The sequence below is a fragment of the Trichechus manatus genome, unplaced genomic scaffold (assembly GCF_000243295.1).
Source record: "Trichechus manatus latirostris isolate Lorelei unplaced genomic scaffold, TriManLat1.0 scaffold00309, whole genome shotgun sequence".
In the NCBI taxonomy this organism is placed as follows: Eukaryota; Metazoa; Chordata; class Mammalia; order Sirenia; family Trichechidae; genus Trichechus; species Trichechus manatus.
Window position 1 is genome coordinate 854,475 of NW_004444245.1, and position 10,562 is coordinate 865,036.

Consider the following 10,562-nt stretch of genomic DNA (forward strand, 5'->3'; position numbering starts at 1 on the left):
TTATGTTCCCTCTGAGAGAGGCTTGGGGTCCTTGGCATAGTGTGTCCACTTAGAGGTGACCCAGGCCTGCCAGTCGGTGGTGGGGATGGCGTGCCACTTCTGCCAGGCCAGTGCCCCGAGCCCTATCAGCACAAGGAAGGTGCATGCGCGCAGGCGCGTCTTGACAAGGAGCCAGGGGCAGGCACACACAGTAGAGACGAAGACCAAGAGGATGGTGACCAAGGTGAGGAGTAGGCTGATGAACTTGAACAGGAATTCCTGTGGACAGTTTCTGAGCTTCTCTACCGTCTCCAGTTGGGCCATTTGTTGGAGGGTTTCGAGCTTGGCTATCCGGCTCTTGAAAGTCTCCAAGACCTCCTGCAAGTGACACACACAGACACACTCCAGGGTCAGAACGAACCTATGGCCATTTCAGTGAGTTCCTAAGGGGTGCCCTGCAAATATTGTTGAGTTGACTATTTTAACAGGGAAATCAAGAAATTACAGAGCATCCAGAGAAGAGGAAGAAACCTGCTGCCGTGGGCCCCATCTTGGGATCCTTTGAGTTGGCCTCACTCTCACATCCAGGTTCTCAGTCACTGAGAATCTGGCTGTGAGACAACCAAGGACAGGGCACGGAAGAGAGTGAATCTAACTCATTGACATGTTGTGGGGGGGAGGCACTTCACCACGTGCTTAGTGACCCATGGCCTGAAGCAGCGATTCTCAAAGGGTGGTCCCCAGGCACTTGCTAGGCTTCACCCCAGATCTACCGAGTCCAACACTCTGGGCAGGGCCCAGTGATCTGCTTTTTAGCTAGCCCTCCAGGTGGTTCTGAGGCAGCCTCCAGAGTGAGAACCACCCTCCTGTTACCAAACAAGCCAAGCTGGGTCATAGGACGTGGAACGTGGGCATAAAGATTGGACACCGCAAGCTCTGAGATCCATGAAAGTGTTGCCCTTGAACCCACTGTCCCTGTCTTGCCAGCCTCCCCACCCGTGGAGGTTCTCACCCATATTTCCTTGGCTCTCTCATAGGACAGGTAGGCCATTTTCTCTTCAGTGCAGGCTAGATTCTGTTTGAGGTGGTAAATCTCATCCAGGTACCCCTGTAGGTGGTCATTCACCTGCTCTTCCATCAACTGTTGTCTTGGGGACAAAAGAGAAAGGAATCCTCCCTCAGTCCTTTGCCCGGAGCTTGTGCTGACGGTGGGCCTTCCTCCATCCAGACGAGAGTCTAACTCACATTCGCCTTCCTCCTCGCTCTCCAAATTCCAGTCAAACCTTACCTTCTCCTCCAGGTCTTCCTGGGAGCACCCTAAACGCATGTCATTCACACACACGCACAGCCCTATATTCATATATATTTTACTATAGTTATGTCCTCCTGGTGTATTGACCCTTTAATCGTTATATGGTGTCCTTCCTTATCCTTTGTGGTGGAGTTTACTTTAAAGTCTATTTTGTCAGAGATTAATATTGCCACTCCTGCTCTTTTTTGAGTGTTGTTTGCTTGATATATTTTTTTCCATCCTTTGACTTTTAGTTTGTTTGTGTCTTTAAGGTGTGTCTCTTGTAGGCAGCATACAGACGGATCGTGTTTTTTTTATCTAATCTGCCACTCTCTGTCTCTTTATTGGCGCATTTAGTCCATTTACATTCAGCGTAATTATTGATAGGTACGAGTTTAGTGCTGTCATTTTGATGTCTTTTTTTTGTGTGTTGTTCAGAGTTTCTTCGTTCCACTTAATTTTCTGTGCTAGGTCGTTTTTCTTTATGTATTTTCTTTTCGTCTTTTTCATTGGTGTTGATTTTGTGTTTGCCGAGTCTTTGTATTTTTCTAGTTTTTTATTTTGACTTGTAGGATTGCTAGTTTCCTTTGTGGTTACTTTAATATTTACCCCATTTTTCTAAGTTTATATCAGTCTTTTATTTCTTTACATCGCCTTGACTTCCTCTCCATATGAAAAAGTTATGTCTACATTTTTTAAGTCCCTCTTGTTTTAATGTTGTCATCTTCTACATATTGACATCTGTTTCCCTATTTTCAGTGTTTTAGCTTTGATTTCCTTTTGTGACTTCCGTATCTGGGTTGATATCTGGTTGCTCTGTCCTGTGTTCTAGTCTTGGGTTGTTATCTGATGTTACTGATTTTCTAATCAGAGGACTCCCTTTAGTATTTCTTGTAATTTTGGTTTGGTTTTTGCAAATTCCCTAAACTTCTGTTTATCTGGAAATGCCCTAATTTTGCCATCTTATCTGAGAGACAGTTTTGCTGGATATATAATTCTTGGCTGGCAGCGTTTTTCCTTCAAGGCTGTATGTATGTCATCCCATTGCCTTCTTGCCTACATGGTTTCTGCTGAGTAGTCGGAGCTCATTCTTATTGACTCTCCTTTGAAGACGACTTTTCGTTTATCCCTAGCCACTCTTAAAATTCTCCCTTTATCTTTGGTTTTGGCAAACTTGATGATAATATGTCTTGGTGACTTTCGTTTGGGATCTACCTTATGTGGGGTTTGATGAGCATCTTGGATAGATATCTTGTCATCTTTCAGGAGATCAGGGAAGTTTTCTGCCAACAAATCTTCAATAATTCTCTCTGTATTTTCTGTTATCCCTCCCTGTTCCGGTACTCCAATCACTCATAGGTTATTCCTCTTGATAGAATCACACATACTTCTTAGGGTTTCTTCATTTTTTAAAATCCTTTTATCTGATTTTTCCTCAAATAAGTTGGTGTCAAGGGCTTTATCTTCAATGTCACTAATTCTGACTTCCATTGCCTCAATTCTGCTCCCAGGACTTTCTATGGAGTTGTCTAATTCTGAAATTTGATTGTTAATCTTCTGGATTTCCGATTGCGTCTCTCTATGGATTCTTGCAGCCTGTTAAATTTGTCATTATGCTCTTCTCTAATCTTTTTAATTTCCTCTATTGTGTGTTCTGCGTTTTGCTTAATTTCCTTCCCAATTTCTTGACAAGTTCTGTATATTAATCTTTTGTATTCTGCCCTCCGGTCATTCCAAGAAATTTTCCTCCTCTGGAAAATGTCTAGATTCTTTATTTTGGGAGCTTGCTGAAGCCATCATGGATTGTCTCTTTATGTGATTTGATATTGACTGTTGTCTCTCAGCCATCAATAAGTTATTATATTTATTTTATGGTTGTTTACTTTTTCCTAGCTTCGTTTTGTTTTGATATGCCCAAATAGGCTGCTCATATGAGCTAGCTTGGTCATTGGCAACTTTGAAGCTCTAATGTCCTGTCACCAGGTGGTTAGATCTGTTACTAGGTATGTGAGCTCAGGAGTCTGCCCACTCCTCCTGTATGGATTCAGCTCAGGTGCCCAGGTAGGTAGCCACCAAGTGTGTGGTGTAGGCGCTCACTTACTGTCCTAGACAGGCATGGGTGATTGGTGTAGGCACAGGCATCTGGCTGCAGCAGGGGGACACACTCTGAGCGAGGCAGGGGGCTGACGGCTGCCCCCGAGTGTCCAGGAGGAAGGCGTGTCCCTGTTCCCTAGAGCATGTAGGTGGGTGGGTTTTGTAGCCGGACTATGAGCACCTAATGCTGTTGGCTATAAGGACTCGGGGGCACCTCTTATTCATGGGCCCCTACCGCAGGTGGCCAGATGACATATACATATTCATACATATCTTATAAATACTTTTTTGTAACAGCTTTACAAAAAAGGCTCTAGACTAGAAGTAGTAGAAATTCAAATCTAAACTCTCTGTGTACACTGTTATATTCCATATAGATCCCCAGCACCTGTGTTTGGCATGCAGTAGTTACTCCACGAGAATCTGTTAATTATAGGGACTGAGCAGTCACAAAAGGCCACATACTGTGTGATTCCATTGACATGAAATGTCCGGAATAGGCAAAGCCATAGAGACAGAAAACAGATTAGTGGTTGCCAGGGCTGGGTGTAGGGGGAGATGGGGAGTGGCTGCTAATGGGTGTGGGGTCTCTTTTGGGGGTGATGAAAATGTTCTGGAATTAGATAGTGGTGATGGTTGTACAACTCTGTGAATATACTAAAAGCCACTGAACTGTACACTTTAAAAGGGTGAATTTTATGGTATGTGAACTATATCTCAATAAAGCTGTTATTAAAAAACAAACAAAAATGGATGGTGGTGATGGTTGCACAACTCAGTCACTTACTTTAAATCACGGAAACGTACATTTTCCACGGTGCATTTTATGGTCTGTAAATTACACCGCAATAGAGCTGTTAAAACACACACACACAAGTCCAACACCACTCCACGTTGTCCGCGGCTGGACATGTAAGCACAGAAGTATAACAACATGCGCAGGAACAGTAAACAGCAAACTGAAGAGCGTGAGGAGAGCGGAAGAACATTCGTTTGAAAATAAGGTTGGGAAGTGGTAATGAGAGAGCGTCAACCAAATTTTCTACTAAAGTTTTATTTCTTAAACAAAAAAGATTTGAAGCAAATGTGGCAAATGTTAAGGTCTGAGTAACCTGGGGTGGGTATACAGGGGTTGTATACCTTGTGTTTGAAATACTTCATAAAGAAAAACTTGTGAAATCCCTCCTTTGGGCATGGTGAAGGGCAGCACAGACAGACAGAGGCCAGGCGGCTGTGAGGAGGTTCTGGCAGCAGCCTTCAGGGAAGAGCCCAGGCGGCGGCGGTGATGCTGGAGAAGAGGAAAGGTTCCTGAGAGCAACACAGAAGGGAGAGCCTGCTGCCTGCTGCCCTATGGCTTTCGGAGACAGAGGCAAAGGTGGGGCTGAAGATGCTTGCTGACTCCTGGCCTGGACAATTGTGCAAACAGCAGTGCCACTCACAGAGCTGGGGTACAAGACAAGGAGCAGGCTTTCAAGGAAAGCCTACGCACTTGGTTTGGTCATGCTATGAGGACTTGAGTGACATCCACAGGGAGTAGATCTCCACTAGGCAACCGAGATGAACATTCCCTTGTTGAAAGCCAATTCATCGAAAGCCAGCTCGTAATGGCATTTTAAGCAATCTTCTCTTTGCCTCTGCCCCAGATCTCTGTTAAGAAGGGAGTCAGACGACAACTTGGCCCAGGCTACTGCCCACTGAGAGGGGGAGACAGCAGGTATCCACCCTGATCATAGACTCCTCATTCCTATCTTCTTATTTACATGAAGGACCTAGCCACGAGAATACTCAAGTTCCTATGTTCAAATACATATTCGTGAAAACATTCTTCACGAAACTGAATACTCAATGAATAGATTCTTTGTTAATGCATTTATAAGAATATAGTAATACATGCTTGAATAGGTTCTTGAAAAAGAAAATATGAATAGACACAATTTTCATATGAATATTCTCTCAGTCTCCTCTCCTCTCTGCCACCCAGTTTCCTTGTGGAGGGCTGTATCCCCTCCCCATGTCATCCTCTAGCAAGGACCCCTCTCTGCCCAGCTCCTACAATCACAGATTCAAATGGAACACTCTGGAAAATGCTCTTATGAAGACAAAATGAAAACCAGTCAACCCAAATGCTACTACATCTTCCAGAGCTGTGAAAACCAACCTCTCCAATACAAACTGTCCTAAATATTATCATTTTTTTCAGAAGAGCATATTCTTAACTGATCATTTCCGAGAATTGGCTTTTGGAAAATTGAGGTTGAACCTGCTGGTCTGCAACTTGGAGGCAAAGTCCGAGACGGACAAATGGATGTAAGAGTGGCCAAGCAGCGCATGTGCAGTGGGTTCACCCTCCGTGACATGCAAAGTGAGGGACCCTGGGGAGCGGGGGCAAGTGTCAGGGACGGAGAAGGGAAGGAAACTCACCAGGACGGTGGGTTGCCCAGGAGCCAAAGCCAGGCAGTGTTGGAAGAATATGGAATGCTAAGCACATCAAATATTATCAGACAATCAAATAAGGAAAAGAAGGCAGAGTGTTGAAGAAAAAAAAAAGTCTCACAAAATCCCACGTACCCTTCACCTAATATAACAAGTTGGTCTCTCTCTCAGCGTTTCCCCCAATCTGCGAAGTGAGTGTCTGAATACCCCACGAGAAAAACGCCATGTGCTCCTTGTTTTCACTGTTGTTACCTCAGATCATCTGCAGCCCCTTCTTCATTTCTCCTAGCAAACTTGCACTCTACGGACCTGCTTTTTTGCTTATAAGATATATTAGTCAGGACAGACTAACAACTATAACAAACTACTGGAAATCCTAGAAGCCCCACGTGGTACAAGAGCAAGGAAGGGGGCACCTGCGCCCCTGCAGTTACTTCAGTGGAAAGGTTCTGCTTTATGAAGGGTTAAGAGCTTCCCCAAGCAAGACAGTCTTGTCCTGCGCAATATGAAAATGTGTGCGGAGATTCGGAACTGTTATCACATTCTGTTCTTGCTTATATAAACCTGACCCTGGAAATGTTCCCGAGATTTTAGATTGTATTGTCACGTCCTGTGAAAATAAGCTCCCAAAAAAGCCTGCGACTCTGATGGGTTATCTAGCGAATGTGCGGTCCAGTCATGAGCTGTAACTGCCCTTTCTGGCTTTGCAAGCAGTGTAAACGCTGCTAAGGGTTCCCTGGGAGAACAGAAGAGCGATTCCCACTCGTCTCCTCGCCCACATACACGTGGGTACTGAAGAGATGGCAGAGTTCTGATTTGCAGAAAAATGCTGACTCTGGTCTCATGGAAATGAGCAGCTCTGTCCTTTGCAAGGTCGTTGTAAGAATTAGAGTCCCGGGAAGTACTGGACCCGGGATGGAGGAGGGCGCCCAGAGAAGGGTCCAAACAGGAATGCAGGGAAGCCTTCTGAAATCTTCTGGTTGGATTTTTTCCCTGTTGGTGGGCCCTAGCCTTGTCTTCAACTAAAATCAAATCGATCCAGTGCACAATGGAGAGAAAGAGTTCACCAGGAAGCAGGCATTTTCTGAATATCCAATACCTGATCTTGTGCCCTGGTGGCGCAGTGGTTAAGAGCTTGGCTGCTAACCAAAAGGTCAGCAGTTCGAATCTCCAGATGCTCCTTGGAAACCCTATGGGGCAGTTCTAGTCTGTTCTAGAGAGTCGCTGAGTCAGAATCGACTCAACGGCAACAGGTTTGGGGTTTTTTTTGCTTGATCTCGTGCCCAATCTTAGCTATGAGCCAGGTAAGGAGAGCCCGAATTGGGCCAGCAAGGCCATACCAGTCCAGAGTCCAGCCGCAGTCGAGCTGACAAGGATGGCAGGCGGTCTCCTCAGTGAGCGAGAGTGTCCATTGCCACCAACGCACCATGAAGTCAGAGACGACTGCCTCTGGGTCCCACGCACCTGCCAGCACCCCGCAGGACCAGCCTGGCCTTGTTGCCAACAGAGCACATAAGGACCACGTGAGGCCACAGGAGGAAGGCCATCCACCTCACCTGTGGCCCGAATCAATACCTCATCAACAGACCCGTGCTCCCCCCCGACACCTGCCTCTCCCAGCTCATTTCCCAGGCTTCCTTTCACCCAGAGCCCAGGGGGAGGGGCGGCCTTACCTGCACTTCTCCTCCTGCAGGACCTCCAGTGACTGCTGCAGGTCCGCCAGGTACCTCTCCTTTAGATCCTCACAGGGCACCTGGAGGCTGAGGTGCTGCTTCTTGACCTCCATCAGCTCCTCCCTCATCTTCTGCACAAGGAGCTCATGCCAGACTGCCCGCTTTGTCTCAGGGAACTTGCCCAGAGTGAAGAGCCTGGTGAACTTGGACAGACTGGTGGCCAGGTCATCTTCCCTGCCTGACTTGGGGGTCTCTAAAAATGGAACCCTCTCATTTGGCTGCTCACAATTGTCCAGGCTTCTTTTGGCCTTCAGCACTAAGCCCTTCGGCCGGCACCCCTCCTCCAGCTCCTGCAGCTGCTGGTGATACTGGCGGAGCCTTTGTTCTATCTGGGCGATGGTGGCAGAGGCGCGCTGGTTCACCTTCTCAAAGGCCTGCCGGATGTGCAGCGCCCGGTGCCGGTCGGCTTTGGACACCAGCTTGAGGTAGCCCACAGTGTTCTCATCCCGGCTGGCCTTCTCCACCCGCAGCTGCTCCGAGAGGTAGAGGATGCGGTGCTTGACGCTATCCTGCAGGTTCCGAGCCAGCTCCCCGTCGGAGCAACTGGAGTGGCCGCTGGGGCCGTCTTCACTGGATGACAGCGACCTGTGTGAGGGAACGTTGGAGGGGAGAGTTGCGCTTTGGCTCTTTGGGTATTCCGCCTGCAGTGGGAAACAAGAAATCGTCAAATGGGTACTTCCGTGAGCTGCAAATCTAAGAGATTTGGACACTTTATGGCTTCACTCTATTACGAGACATATGCATATGTGCGTCCATTTACACAGGCCTTTGGACCTCTCCCCTATTGTCTCTTCTAAGATTTATCAATTGTGGGTTTCATTTTATAGAGAACTGTTGTTGCAAAGTATAGAATAAACTAACTTACCCTACCCAATACAGCTTGCTGTGTTGCTACTCCCGGGGAGATCAGAGAGTAGGCAGGGATATTTGCATTCTAACAAGTTCGTTCATTCATTCAATATGTATTTACTGAGTGCCCACCATGTGGTAGAGACAGACACATTCCTTGCTCTCACAGAGCTGATAGGCCAGGGTGGAACATTCTATTGTAAGAATGAATCCCTCATGGCGAGCACTGCCTTCAAGATAGAGCCCAGTTCAAATCCTGGCTCTACCACTATGTGGCCTTGGGCAAGTTAATCAACCTCTCTGAGTCTCATTTTCCTCATCTCTAAGGAAAATGAACTGGAACACAGTGAACCAGGGGTGGAGTGGAGGGTGATGAGCTAGGAGAGGTAGGTGGGGCCAGATCAGGTGGACTCTCTGTTCCGTTTCTTCTTTGAAACTGTCAGCACCTTCATGACAGTTTGAGATCTGAAAATCTCCCCGTGGCAAGCCAGAAGTGATTATATTGTAATGAACATCTTGGTTCTATGTATTTCATCGCATGACAATCATACCTCAATGAAAAAAACACAATACGATAACCCTACACAACTACCAGATGGGCAAAAGTTAGACAGACTAACAAAAATAAGTGTTGGCAAGGATATGGAGTAATAGGAACTCTCAATCACAGTTAGTAGGAGAGTAAATTGATACAACCACTTTGGAAAAGCAATTGGCAGTATTTTAAAGTTGAAGACATGCATACCATGTGGCCCAGCAATGGCATTCCTGGCTATATTGCCACAGAGAAATGTGCACATGTGCACCCGGAGACAGATACACTTATGTTCCTAACAGCCAACAGTTAGAAACAAGCCACCTCCTACATATCAATAAGAAGCCCTGGTGGTGCAATGGTTAAAATGCTCGGCTGCGGACGGAAAGGCTGGCAGTTCAAACCTACCAGCCACTCCATGGGAGAAAAATGTGGCAGTCTGCTTCTGTAAAGATTTACAGCCTTGGAAACCCTATAGGACAGTTCTACTCTGTCCTACAGGGTCGCTATAACTCAGAATCAACTCAACGGCAGTGGGTTTGGTTTGGTAGTAGAATGTGCAAGTAAACGGTAGCATATTCATACAATATAATACCACACAGCAATGAAAATTAACGACAGCCTCGAAAAACACAAATGATACTGTTTAGGGATGCACTCACAGGCAGTAAAGTTATAAACAAAAGCATGGAAGTTAATACCATAAATGTTAGGATAGTGGTTTCTGCTAGGGTGGAAGAAGGGGACTGTGACTGGGGATGGACACATGGAGGCTGGGGTACATGTCCTGAGTATTCATTAAAGGTGTGTTTACTTTATAATTATATGTTAGCCTGTATGTTGATGTTTTATGCACCTTCATGTACACATGTCAGATTTCACAATTTTTAAATCTTAAAAACGTTCACTAAATGTATTTAACAGCTGATGAGCTATGGCAGGACAGATAATTAGTAAACTGCAAAATAGAACTAAAGTATCCAGAATGCAGCACCGAAGTACAAAAAAATAGAAAATTTCAAGTTTTGAAAAATTAGAAGACATGGAAGATAGAGTAAGAAGGTCTAAAGAAAATCTAATTGCAATCCCAAAGGGAGAAGACAGAGATAATGAGTCAGTGGCAGTATTTTAAGAGATACTGAGAACTTTATAGAACTGATGAAAAATACAAATCCACAAATTCAAGAAGCCCCACAAATGCCAAAGAGGAAGAACAGAATTAAGTCCACATTTAGACACATCATACTTAAGTTGTAGAATGTTGTTGTCGGTTGTCATTGAGTCAATTCTGACTCACGGCAACCCCCTGTGCAGAGTAGAACTGCTCCATAGGGTTTTCAAGGCTGTGACCTTTCACAAGCAGATCACCAGGCCTGTCTCCCAAGGTGCCTCTGGGTGGGTTCAAACTGCTAACCTTTCAGCTAATAGTTAACCGTTTGTGCCATCCAGGAACTTTCAGTTGCAGAATACCAAAGACAAAAACAAGATCTTAAAAGCAGATGGGGGAAAAAAGCTGATTACCTTTAAAACCATGACTTTTAGACTGAAAGCTGATTTCTCAATGGCATCAGTAAAATCCAGAAGACAGTGGAATAATATCTTCAATATGCTGAGAGAAAAACTGTCAAAAAAAAAAAAAAAAAAAAAA

At 45.5% G+C, this 10,562-nt stretch overlaps 1 protein-coding gene across 1 annotated transcript in view; it reads right to left on the minus strand.

Annotated features, from left to right (window-relative positions):
• Positions 1-10,562, minus strand: part of TEX28 (testis expressed 28) — a 19,217-nt gene continuing 8,655 nt past the window's right edge. Inside the window, exons 2-5 of the mRNA XM_023725429.1 lie at positions 10,436-10,535; positions 7,471-8,171; positions 992-1,127; positions 1-357 (exon numbers count right to left, since the gene is read on the minus strand). Coding sequence (XP_023581197.1) covers positions 1-357; positions 992-1,127; positions 7,471-8,171; positions 10,436-10,447 — 1,206 coding nt within the window. The 5' untranslated portion in view covers positions 10,448-10,535. The remainder of the gene's footprint in view (positions 358-991; positions 1,128-7,470; positions 8,172-10,435; positions 10,536-10,562) is intronic.